The sequence below is a fragment of the Odocoileus virginianus genome, chromosome 27 (assembly GCF_023699985.2).
Source record: "Odocoileus virginianus isolate 20LAN1187 ecotype Illinois chromosome 27, Ovbor_1.2, whole genome shotgun sequence".
NCBI lineage: Eukaryota > Metazoa > Chordata > Mammalia > Artiodactyla > Cervidae > Odocoileus > Odocoileus virginianus.
Window position 1 is genome coordinate 27393472 of NC_069700.1, and position 13919 is coordinate 27407390.

The 13919-nt window shown below is 32.9% G+C and overlaps 1 protein-coding gene across 8 annotated transcripts in view; it reads right to left on the reverse strand.

Annotated features, from left to right (window-relative positions):
• UBR2 (ubiquitin protein ligase E3 component n-recognin 2) overlaps positions 1-13919 on the reverse strand; it is a 102785-nt gene that overhangs the window by 46194 nt on the left and 42672 nt on the right. For 6 of the 8 annotated variants that reach the window (XM_070456423.1, XM_070456420.1, XM_070456425.1 and 3 more), the window contains exons 8-13: positions 9998-10118; positions 8079-8186; positions 7622-7710; positions 6418-6516; positions 367-530; positions 178-277 (exon numbers count right to left, since the gene is read on the reverse strand). In XM_070456423.1, coding sequence (XP_070312524.1) covers positions 178-277; positions 367-530; positions 6418-6516; positions 7622-7710; positions 8079-8186; positions 9998-10118 — 681 coding nt within the window. Of the gene's footprint in view, positions 1-177; positions 278-366; positions 531-721; positions 866-6417; positions 6517-6586; positions 6686-7621; positions 7711-8078; positions 8187-9997; positions 10119-13919 lie in introns of those variants that run through there. The other 2 variants (XM_070456422.1, XM_070456428.1) reach the window with 2 other exon arrangements.

The following is a 13919-nucleotide window of genomic DNA, read 5'->3' on the forward strand; positions in this document are numbered from 1 at the left end:
CTTTCTAAGAGTTTCCAATTAAGAGGAGCTTCTTGGTCCAAATTGTAGCTATCCAAATTATTCTTTTAAAAATGTGCCCAGAATGAAAAAAATGCAAACAGAAAGATATTTAGATCAGTGAGCCAAAAAGGAAAAAAGTAAACGTTTCCCTTTTGAAATGTATCTATTTATACATACCTGCATACATTTGAGTAATTCCAAAAAGGCATCAAATCCTTCCAGGAACTTCTGCCTCAGACCATCTGACCATTCAGTTGGTTTGCTAATTAACACATACCTGAACAAGATAAAAACAGCCATGAGTAAATGAATAAACAATGACCTTTTACAAGTTGCAACTTGTTTAATAACTGAACAAAAACTTACTTGAGATCTAAAATAAGACTCTGAACCCTCCTAAACTTAAAGGCTTGTAAAGCAGTATATCGTTCAAACTGAAATCTGCCCTGGACATCTCGATGTCTCAAATGATCCATGAAAGTCTTAATGATAATGGTCATCAGGTTTTCTTCTGTGATAAGCATCCGAGCCTAAGACAAAGTATATCAGAGTACATGGTAATAAAAAACTATTTACCAGAAAGCTAAAAAAAAAAAAAAAAAAAGTCACCAACACTGGTTAGCTCTTTCAGTTTAGACCTTTTTCAATACAACTATATAAAATCATAATATCATAAATGCATTATTGTGTATTTCTAAATAACAATTACTTACTCCAATTGCCACGTGTATGAAGCAACAATTATATCACGGAGAAAGATGCCAGAATGTAAGGAGACAGATCCAAGGCTCATTATTCAAAGACAATTCAGGGTGGGGGATCTGAACCAGGCTGCAAATTTTCCTTAACTGAGACTTTTAGACACCTATAATGGTATGGTATAATTATTCTAGGATCCACAGTCTTATATCACAGATTCTGTAGAACTCAGTATGAAATATGAAACCATATTTCTTTTAAACTTAGTTGAGATTTATTTTTTGTTTCTTTCTGTGTATAGATATACATATCCATGTATTTTTGAATAAGCAAATACACTTAAATGATGCAAAAAAGAAGTAAAAAGGTAAGTCTCTTAGCTCCCAAAGTTCCCCTTTCAAAGGCAATGTTTGTTAGCCATTTTCTTACATATACTTCCAGAGGTGGTGCGTGTATAACATATACATGTATGCATACATACACACATATATATACACATTTATAGTATACATGAATAAGTGTTATTAAGTAGATATAAGTATGGCTATGTAAAATGATCTCTGCCCCCTGCCTCCTGCCCAAAGGATAGCCTATTATAAACACTGTTCTGCACTTGGTTTTTCACCTGATATATTTTGGAGATTATCCCATACCAGTTAACATAAATTCTCTCATTCTTTTTAACTATCACAACTATTCCCTTCTATCAAACTTTATTAGCCAGGCCCTTTACTGGTGAGCATTTAGGTTTTTCCCAATCTTATGCTATTTATCACAAAAGATACTGTAACAATTATCTACTGTGTACAGCTGCAAGGAGATTCATAAAATAATTTCCTGGAAGTGAATTACTGGGTTAAGGTAATACACATTATAAATGTTGACTGATATCACCAAACTCCAAATTGTCTCCTGAAAGAAGACAAAGATGTCAAAGAAGAAAAGATGCCTAATGTAGAGGTTAAGTGGTAAAGTCATCAGACAAAGAGAAAATCTATTAATGTATAGTTAAACATCCCTTTGAAAAAACTGTTAAATCACCATCTCATTGCCAGGACTTAGGCTCCAAGAAGCTCAAAGTCAATAGGATTAATGTATGCTAATTTTCCTAGACAGTAAAGACTATAGTTCAAGTTTGAAGGAGGGGAGGAATTGACAAGTAAAGTGATTTTCCTTCTTGTTTGCTGTATTAGTCAATTTTGAGACAATTAAATGAGTATAGGCAATTTCACTGACTTAAGAAAAACTTCTGTCTCAGGGGACAAGCTTTTACTATTTTGCCATCAAGCACATTGTTTGCTTTCAGTTTTTACTTTTTGTTTTGCTTTTAGGTACTTTATCAGATTAAAGAAATTCTTTTATTCCTATTTCATTTGCAGTGAGGTTTTATTAATTTGTTTTAAATCATGAATTCAGGATAAGCATCTGATATGATCAATTTTCCTCCTTTTTGTCTGTTAATAAGCTCTTTTATGCAAGCTGATTTTGTTTTCAAATGGTATACTACTCTTGCCTTAAAGATATAAAACAAACGGTTATGATACATTATCCTTTTCCCATATTGCTTGATTCTGTCTGCAATTCAATATGAGTTTTGGTAATAAGATTACAGAGGACATCATTAAATTGTGAAGTATATTCTCTCTGTTTTCTAGAAAAAGTTACATAAGACAGGTATTATTTTTTTCTTAAATATTTGGAAGAATTTCCCAGTGTAGCCTTTGGGCCTGGGGACTTCCTTGTGAGCAGATTTTTATATTAATTAAAACTTCTATTTCTTGTTTCTCTTGTAATTACTGGTGTTTTTTCTTAGGGATCTGTTCATCTCATCTAGATTTCCAATTATATTAACTGGATCCTAATATTGGCTATTTTCTATTTGAAATCTGTAAGATTTGTAGCTGTTGCAATCCTTTTTAAATTAAAATGTTTTTCTATTTTTCTTATTAGACTTTCTAGAGATGTATCTCCCACCAGTTTTGCTTTTCTTATCCTCAAAGAAAAATTTTTTGTACAATTTGTTTTGTTAATTTGTGTTCCTTACTATTTCCCTTTTTCTACTTTCTTTAGATAAAAGACAGAAGTAGTTGTACTACAATGGGCTTCAAGATCTGGCACTATCCACCCCCATCACACCCCATCCCCAAACTCAATGACCTCACAGATCATTCTCCTTCTCAGTCACTCTAGCAACACTGGCCTGATTTGGGTTTTTTCTTCTAAAATATCAAGTGCACATTCACCTCAGAACTTTCCACTTGCTATTTTTCTCTGCTGAGGAGACTCTTCCACCAGCTAGGCACATCACTTACTCCCTCACGTCTCTGTTCAAACACCATCTCTCCGAGAGGCTTTTTGGGAAAACCCTGTATAAAATATGACCCTTTCACTGCCACTCTCTAACCTTTTAATCTGCTTTCCTACTTTATAGCACTTCTCAACGATCTTTGATTTGTAAGCAGTATTACATACATGTATCTCCTCCTAGTTAAGATTATAAATTCCATGGGAACAAGATCTTTTGTCTTTTTTGTTTACTGCTCTACTTATCTCCAGGGTCTCAAACAATGCCTAGTTAATAAAAATTCTAAATAAATATGCTCTGAATTACAAATACATGTTATTTTCCTAGTGCTTCTAGCTAAAGGAGTCAGGTAAGAAACAAACATAAAAAATTGAAATATTAGAAAAAACCAAAAATTATTTGCAGATTACTAGAAATTCTAAGGAATTAACACAAAATATTAGAGAAAATGTTAATAAGAAAACCAGATAGATACAAGATGGATTTATAAAAATCAGTAGTTCTTAATTTATTAGCCATAATGAGATTAAAATTGTGAGTAATTTATAATAGTGTCAAAAATATAAAACATAAAACACTTTTAGGACAAATTATGTTCCTAGATGGGGATATTCAATATTGCAAAATTATCAGTTCTTCCTTAATTATCTATAAATATTTTTTCAGTCAAAAACTCTAACGTGTTTTTGAAACTGACAAATTTATTTTTGTTTGTTGTTGTTTAGTCATCAAGTCATGTCTGACTCTTTTAAGGCCCCATGGGCTGCAGCCCACCAGGTTCTTCTGTCCATAGGATTTTCCAGGCAAGAATACTGGAGTGGTCTGTTTCACCCTAGATAATATACATGTTTCGATGCTGTTCTCTTGAAACATCCCACCCTCGCCTTCTCCCAGAGTCCACAAGTCTGTTCTATACATCTGAGTCTCTTTTTCTGTTTTGCATATAGGGTTATTGTTACCATCTTTCTAAATTCCATATATATATATATGTTAGTATACTGTAATGGTCTTTATCTTTCTGGCTTACTTCGCTCTGTATCTAGGGTGAAACAGATCACCAGCCCAGGTTGGGTGCATGAGACAAGTGCTCGGGCCTGGTGCACTGGGAAGACCCAGAGGGATCGGGTGGAGAGGGAGGTGGGAGGGGGGACTGGGATGGGGAATACATGTAAATCCATGGCTAATTCATTTCAATGTATGACAAAAACCACTGCAATGATGTAAAGTAATTAGCCTCCAACTAATAAAAATAAATGGAAAAAAGAAAAAAAAAAGAATACTGGAGTGGGTTACCATTTCCTTCTCCAGGGGATATGCCCAACCCAGGGACTGAACTCGCATCTCCTGCACTGCCAAGAGGATTCTTTACCACTGAGTCAGTAGGTTTTCAGTCAAAAACCCTAATGTGTTTGTTGTTTGGTTGTTTTTTAAAATTGACAAAATGGTTTTAGTCCTTTAAAAAAAAAAGGTCTAAAATAATTAAGAAAATAATTTCTTTCTTTTTTTTCAGTTCAGTTCTTATTTACTTGCATCAGGTTTTTCAGTTGTAGCACATGGGATCTTTAGTTGCTGCATGTGGGATCTAGTTCCCTGAGCAGGGCTTGAACCCTGGCACCCTGCAAGGGTGGGGAGGGAGGACCATAAAAGTCTTTGCCACTGAACCACAGGCAAGTCCCAAGAAATTTCTTGGCAAGAATAATAAAAGGAGATCTAGAGCTCTATAAAATACTAAAATGGATTATTAAGCTAAAATTATTAGAACTGAGTACTGGCATGGAAATGGACAAAAGGATCAATGGAAGAGAAATACAGATTTGATTACACATGGGATTGTCTCAGAGGCTTCTCAAACTCATTGCTGACTAAACTGAAAGCAACACTTTCCCTCTTTACAAGTTCTACTCATTCTCCAAAACTTCTTATCCAAGTGGCAGAGAAATCTACTTGGTTACAACCAGAAACCCAGGAATCACCTTTACATTCTCCCCTCAAACCCAATAACCAATGACTCACCAAACCCAATATCCCTGAAACCCGAAGTGCGGTTGTTTAGCAGATTTCACTACTTACATCTCTCTCACAACTTCTATACCCTCTGCCACAATCCCTAACAGGCTCCCCACAACCACCACTGCCGCAGCAAATTTGTTCTCCAAATTACAAAAAGCTTCATGTTTTAAAAATCACAAATGTGATGATGTAAGTGCCACTTCAAACTCTTCAATGCCTTCCAATGCTCTTAAGATGAAAATCAAAATCCTTAATTTGGACCAAAATATCTCATTAGTGGGTAAATAGACTTCAGATAGCTTCAACTGTGCTAGAATACACCCTTGAATATAAAAGTATCTGAGGATAAAATAGTCATTAAAAAAAGAAGCTGGAACAGACACCTTATTAATAAAATAAGTGTAGAATACTGATAGCTCCATACAGTCAGGCCCTTGCCTATGTTTCTGGTCTCATTTTATTCCATGTTCAAGGATGTTCAACTGCACTTCTTTCCTTCTATTCCCTTTATAGGAACGTCCCTACTTCAGGGTTTTCTCAAGTGCTGGTTCCTTTGAATGGATTTTCCTTCATGAGCCTGCATAAAGCTACACAGAATACTCTTCCAAACTGTGGGAAAAGGTCAGACCTTTTTACTATTCTCTCAGAACAACCAAATTCTTCAGAGTTTTTACTATAGCTTTAATTAACCATTTATGTGAGTCTTTCCCTCTACAGTAAGTTTCATGAAGGCAAAGACTATGTCTGTTTTTGTTCACCACTTCATTCCTAAAACACAGAACTAAATAAATAATAGGTGCTCAAAGTTTTGTTAAATGAATCAAATATTAATTATTCAATATTATGAAAACATAAGGATGCCTGCTGGAACAACTAGTGAAACTTAGTACAAGATCACGGAATCATCATGATTCAATTGCCTTAGTAATCCCCTGCCTTAGAGTGGAAAAGGAGGCTTCTCAAAAATGTGAGATTATATACAATAGGCTGTTTCTTCCTTCCTGTCTTTCTTTTTTTGGCCACACTGCGTCCTTTGTGGGATCCTAGCTCCCCACCCAGGGACTGAACCCAGGAGCCGGCAGTGAAAGCACCGAGTTCTGACCACTGGACAGTTTAGGAATTCGCACAATATGTTGTTTAACTAATGAGTTTAATTAACTTGTCAGTTCAAAACCTCAAGGAAGTACCATGAGAAAGTACAGATTAAGTTCAAATAACTTTCCCCCTCCAGATTACATATTCAAAGTTATATCTTCTGGTATAGAAGGCATCCAAAGTCGTATCACCCATTAATAAAATATTTTTCTATTCAGAAATATACAGATCTCAGTTCACTATTATTTTAAGGCTTTACTCCTTCTAGTGGAAAACAAGAAAGTTCTTCTTAGTCTTTTAGTACTTACAAGTGAAGGGACTGTGAAAATCTGAACCGAGAAGTCTGCGATTGAAAACTCTCTGTCGTGGTCATCTGTCACATAATCACTCTGCAAACGCTCATAGTTCTATTAAGAAGGCAAAAAAAGGCAAGGAGTGCCAGCTATCAGTGACAAAGAAGAGGCAAGCACTACTCACCAGAGTAGGTGCGGTGAAGAACTGGACAGACAGAGCAGTCACGGACACTGCTCGCTCGTGATCATCCTCCATAAAATCTCTCTGCAACTGCTGGTAATTCTAAACAACAAGGGGGAGATTCACCTCTAATCCACAATGACCAAATGTTTAAGGATTATAATGAAAAATCAGTGCTGGAGGAGTCAATAAGATGTGCTATGAGAATAACTGGAATGATTTCTACCAACTACCAATTTACTAATCTGTAAACACACTGATTCACTATGCAATCTTCTTGAGCACCATGGCAGTTTATGAGCTCAAACAGGAGTAACAGCTATTAAAATCCTGGGCTGTCATTGTACACAGGTGGAGCTCAATCACAGTAGCTTTACACTGCCTCTGATGAAATCAGACTTTCATTACTTCTGGATGGCTACCACAGTCACCTGGTGGCTCTTTCAAAGTACACATGCTTGGACCCTATTCTTGGTGAATCTGCTTCAGCAGGTTTGAGAATGGAAAACATAAACATGTATATTTTGAAAGAGCTCCTCAAATGATTCTTATATGTTTCCTTTGTTAATAATCCCTAATTCAGGTGAATAAAAATAACCAAGCAGTTAGCTTAAGGGAGAAGACCAAAATTCAATGGCATCAACAACCTTGAGTTCATGATTTTTAAATCACATCCACATACACATGTCGTTTCAACTAAGATTATCTTTTCCTACACAAAATTTAATAGGAATAATATCATAATTCAGAATGGCATAGGTTTAAAGTTTCCATTTATCACTTCACGTCATATACACTGCATAGATGGATATTTATATTATCATGGCAGGTTATAAACATGAAAAACCTCACTGCTAGACTTTTATTCTATTGATAAAAGATAAAAAGATACTTTATGAAGTTTCTTAGAATGTAAAATCAACATAATGACACATTACTATTAGCTACTAATTTTACAAATGCTGGATATAATCATGGACTACAGCTATTCTGTATATAACCTATTTTTTTACTCTTCAAATGTGAGAAACTACTTACCTTTGCAAATCGAACGGCAAACAGTTTCTTGTATTTCAAATCCATAAGTAGACTGCTCATGAACAACTGATGATACACACTCCTAGCACCTTTTACAAAAAGAGCAGATATAACATGAGGATATACCAAACAAGCCAAAAATTCATTTCCAAAGTCTTCATATGATTAATTGTATTTTTACATCTCAAGAGCAAAACTCTACATGTATTTCTTAAAACATGTGAAAACTGTTTCATTAAAAATCAGTTTTTCTAAATGTATTCTTCCAACAAAACATTAAGGTTATTTGAGTCATGGATCCTCAAATCTGTTTTTTCCCCAAAGAATAAGACTGCATGTGCTAATTCTAAAAACCATAAATATATTTATTAAATATTTCCTCAAATGAAAAAGAAACTTTAACATCCCAATTACCTATGAAAGTTCCCCTATACCTTACAGTAGTTAAGATACTTACCTTTCCACAATTTGGAATCACTAAGCATCAATCTATCCACTAGAGAAGAGTTTTCACCATCTGGCCCTTCTTGTAAACCAACCTGACATAAAATTCGGCGAAGGCCATCTTAAAACAGGAAGAAAAATAGTCAAGAAATAGTTAACTTCAAATATTAAAATAAAATAACTTATTAGTAAAAGTGTTCAAATGGACTTACTATAGAGTTTTTACTTGCTTTTTTAAAAGGTCAAATTTATTCAGAAAAAGTAACTATATTAACTATTTTATTAACATTTTCACAAAATGGAGAAAAATTCCAAATCCTGCATTCTATACCAACTTTTATTCCAGAATACCAAAATATTTGTTTATCAGAATGGCAATGACCTTTTATGCTTAAACAATTTAAACAACAAAGAATCCAAAAGCCACTGAAGTAAACATGGTTTTCTAAGCATCTATGCTAATTAAACCAGGTATCAGTAAAATTGTTATATATCCTATGGTAACAAAAGATAGGTATAATACGAAATTATGCTACCATTTAAAAGAATACATGCTCTGTACTTTAATATATACCAGTCCATTTTATTGTTATTATGCAAAATGTTCATTAAACAAAAATACAAAAATATGTACTTATGTATACCCACTATATGAGAGGCTTTGGAAGGCAAATTCCTACATATACTAAACTTAAAAAAAAACCTTCAAATATTAATGTAAACATTAACACAACTAGAACTTTAATACCTTCCGGTTTCGTATTTTATATTTAAAACCACTGTTTTTAGTCATCTACAATCATGCAAAATAATCTGAAACTTCTTTTTTAATTATAAGAGCCACCAAATAGAAATTTTTTAGAAGGCTACAGAGAAAACTTTATATATATATATTAAATAATAGATGATAAGGTCTTTAAATTGTTGATTATAAATTTTCTCAAAGAAAATTTTTAGCAGAAAACTGTTTCCATGATACTATTTATTAATCCTGTAGCACAGTACTTGGCATACAGATAGATACCCAATGGAAAACAGCAAAGTTAAAAAAGGTTAAGAAAACTAACTGGAAAGACATTTAAAAGGCAAGCAAACATATTCTCCTAAATTTCCACACTTCCCGATTTTCACCTGTCAGTTCACAGTTGGTAGTACTCTTTCTAATAGCTTTTTAATACAAATGTTTTAGAAATTTTCTTTATAGCAAACACTGGAATATCATGTATCCAAACTACATCCCTTGCCTGAAGAAATATAGGACAGACAGCTTAGATGTATTCCTAGTTTACTCTTCAGTGTTACACAACAAACTTGTATTTTTGGCATTGGACTTGAAGGCTCTTAATTGTTACCACTACTTTTAAAAGATTATCTGATCTGTTGACTATGGAAAAACAAAAACTCAAATACATAGTAACTTCAAATTTGCATATTTTCAGGGTTGCAAATTATCAGTAAACACAAATTGTAGAAATCAAAACAAAGATATCCTTTAAACAGTTAACCATTTAGGTTTTATTTACAGTAGCATTTTTCAGCTTGCTTTGTGGAAAAGAATTCCACAGGATGCTCTATTAAAAATAGGTTCTTTTATCAAGTTGGTAAGATTTAGATTCATTAGCATATTAAAATCATTTACAATTGTTTAATCCACTGTTTCCTTTATTTGAAGATAAATAAATGTTTTATTTATGTATGAAAATATATAAATGTATGCATATGAAAAAGATCCCATAGATCAAAATTGGGAAGTATTTTTTTGTGTATATAAAGATATTCTTATATGGTATTTAAAACTAAAGCAAAAAAAAAAAAAAAGAAAGAAAAGAAAAACCAGAACACCTGATTCCATTTGTTACTTTTCCAAAATAGTTTTACTAGGGCATATAAGCTCATTTTTAAGTCAATTTGCAAAAGGTTTTATGGACCTACCTGAATATCCAATAATACTTCCCAGCCAAGACAAAAGTTTCAAACCAAAATTTTGATGTGCGACAATAGACGAATGCATAACTTGAACTTTGAGTGGCTTTGTTTGTCTACTGGTATTTCTCTTAAAAAGAAATGACAGGATGAAAAAAAACAAACTTAAAAAGGCTATTTTATAGAAAATAAATCAAATTTTTATTAAATATAACTACACTCTCATCATTATAGGTGAGTTATTCATGTATGTGTGTAAGAAAAACACAACATGGGTTGCTTTATTCAGATTCTGATTTTCTAGAAGGAATCCTAGGATTCTTACAAAAAAGTAATAAGTTACAGTTTTAGCCTGAATTCTTGGTCTTATATCTGAAAATGTGCCCCATCAATTATAAATTATTTAAGTGTTAAACTGACTGTATGTTTTTAAACTAATTTCTTAATGTAATTATACACTAACTTGAATAATTTATTCACTGCATAAATGTGATGTTATCAATATTTTAATAAAAATTATAGTAAACACATAACACTTTCCAGCTTAACCATTTTTAAGCGTGCAGTTCTGTGGTGCAAAGTACACACTGGTGTGCAACTCATTTCCAGAACTCTTCGTCTTGCAAACTGAAACTCTGTACCCAAATACGCTGGTACCTCATACAAACAAAACCATACATTACCTTCTTGTGACTAGCTTATTTCACTTAGCATAATGTCCTCAAGGTTCATCCACACAGTAGTGTGCACCAGAATTTTCTTCCTTTTTAAGGCTGGATAAAATTCTACTGTGTGTATATGAATTCTATCTAACCATTCATCCAGTTAAATAGCTCCTTAGTGTCTATCAGTGGATGAACTGATAGACACCTTTTGTCATCTGAACAATGCTGTCATGAACATGAGACTCTGCTTTCAATTCTTCTGTGTACATAATCAGAAGCAAAACTGTTGGATCATATGGTAATTCTATTTTTATTTTATTTATTTATTTACTTGGTAATTCTATTTTTAATTTTTAGAGGAAGCACCATACTGTTTTCCATAGTGGTTGCACTATTTTACATTCCCACCAATAGCACACGAGGGTTCCATTTCTCCATATCCTTGATAATACCTGTGATTTTCTGTTATTATTGTTGTTTATAATAGCCATCTTAATGCATATGAGGTGCTATCTTTTCGTGGTTTTTACTTGCATTCCCCTAATGATTAATAATATTGAGCATGCTTCCATGTTCTTTGCCAATCTGCACATCTTCTTTGGAGAAATGTATTTAAGTCTATCAAAACTTTTCATTTAACATGATTTCCCCCTTTTCCTTTTCTTTTTGAATTATCTTTCTACCCATCTCATCCCATCTCCATAACCCACTTTAGCACAGTATACCTTTGAATATTTTATCCACCTTATATGTATCATATATGCACACAGTTACAAAGACTTTATTTGATTTTCAAAAAAATGGAATATTACCATACTCTTTTGCATCTTTGTGTTAACAGATTTTTTTGGGGGGGCGGGGTGAGCTTAATGACTCATCATATTCTGTGGTGTGGATTTATTTAAACATTCTCGAGAGAAGGGTATTCATATTCTCTCTGTTTCAATCTTCTATGACTACAACAAAGTTAGTACTGAACATCTTTGCACACACACTAACTTGAGCTTATATTTTTATGGGATAAATTTCTAGGAGAGGCAAAATTTTAATATATGCTACTAGACTGTTTTCCAAATACATGGTAGTAATTTATGCATCTCTGCCAGCAAGGTACTTTATCACTCTTAATTTCTCCATCTGTTGGATATGAACTCTCCCTGTCATTTTGCTAATTATTAGTGAGCTTGAGTCTCTTTTTACATATATTTATACCATTGAGATTATATCTCTGCTGTGGTTGTCTTTCCATACCCCATGTCCATTTTTCTGTTCTGTTGTTTGCTCCCTACTTGATAATCTATGAGTGCTCTGTTTATCATAAACATTAAATGTCTATCCTTTGTGTTAGAAATAATTTTTCTAAATTTACTGACATTTTTAATAATATTCTGCTATGCCAATTTTTTATATAGCCAAAAAAATGTATTCTTTTTAACTCCTGGGATTCTAGTCTTGGTTAAGAAGCTCTCTTCCTCCCCCCTTAGAATATATCTTTGTTCTAGATTTTCCTCATACTAGTATCTATCTCTGGACTTTCTATTCTATATTATGAAAATAGTATTGCTATACCTATGCAGACATTACCAGAGACTTATTTTTTAGGGAAAAACTGAAATAACACTATTAAACAACAAATTAAAGGGAAAAAATATCATCTCCTTTACCTGGATTCTGTAAAATTACCTGTAAAATTCTATCCTAATTGCTTTATCATTTACACATTATCTTTCTTTTTCCACACACAGACAAAAAATAATCATGGAAGGTAACTTATATGGATCATGTCCTCTTATTCCTAAAAACTTCAGTATATAGTTCCTAAGAATGGGGATGTTCTACCACAGTATTGTTTCTAATGCATTATTAGAGTATGTCCAGATATCAAGAATTTTAAAAATAAGACACAAACTCATAAAAAGAAAAATATAGTTTGCTACATTAAAATTAAAGTTTTTGCTCAAGGAGAGGCATCACAAATAAGATATAAAGTCATATGTCAGGAAAAGATACTGCAACAAAAGATCAGGATTCAGATTATGTAAAGAACCCCTACGAATGAGTAAGAAAAAGACAAATAACTTAAAAAAATGGGTAAGGGTATGAACAAGAAATTTACAGAAAACTTAAATGACCAATACAATAAATATGAAATAAGATACTCAGTAATCAAGGCAGTGCAAATCTAACAGATGCGATACCATACATACACAGCAGGTTGGCAAAAATTTTTTAATTTGACAATATATAGTTCTGACAAAGCAGTAGAGACACAGGAACTGTACTTCACTGCTGGTTGGAATGTATACTGGGTACCACTATTTTGGAGATTACCTTGGCAAAATCTAGTATTACTGAAAATGCTTATAACTTAACAACTCGACAATTCCATTTCTTGGTATATATACTAAAGAAACTTTTGCTTTTATACAACAAGAGGACCAAAAAAACGTCCACAGCAGGACTGACTGTCATAGAAAAAATTGGAAATATCCAAACTCTTCATCAACAGGCAAATGTAAAATTACAGTATAGTCATCAATGGAATACTTTACAGATACATATATCAAACCAGATAAATCTAGAAACAACACTGACATGAAAAGACAAGTCACCATTGATAGTATAGTCACCAATGGAATACTTTATACCATACATGTATCAACACAGATAAATCTAGAAACAACGCTGAAATGAAAAGCCAAGTTACAATATAATACATTCAGTATGAATCTTGTTATATAATGTTTAAAGACCTCCAAATCAATGCATATAATATTGATAGGTATTTAGCAGATAAAGTAAAAGGCATGTATGGAAATGAAAAATTAATTAACAAAAGTAGTTATCTCTAGTGAAAGAGGAAGGGGAATGGGATTTAGAAGAGATAATACAAGTGCCTCTGTACTATTTTATTTATTTAAAATAAGCACAAAGAAAATAAGATATAATGTAGCACACAGGCGTTTACTGTGCTATCTCCATATTTTATCTATATATTTAAAATATTTTACAATATATAAAATTATACTTTAGAAGGATATTTACATAAAATGCGGTTACAGGGAATAGTTAAAGACAATAAATTCTAACTTTTAAAAATAAATCTAAATGTGGGGAATAGTTTTCTTTCAGATGTATTATACACTAAATGCTATACAGCATACCTTGCTATAAGGTACCAAGAAACAACTTCCCTTGAATTCTAATCTTGGTGCTAAAGGCCAATTTAATTCCTAAAAAGGTAACATGAAACCCTATCAAAAACA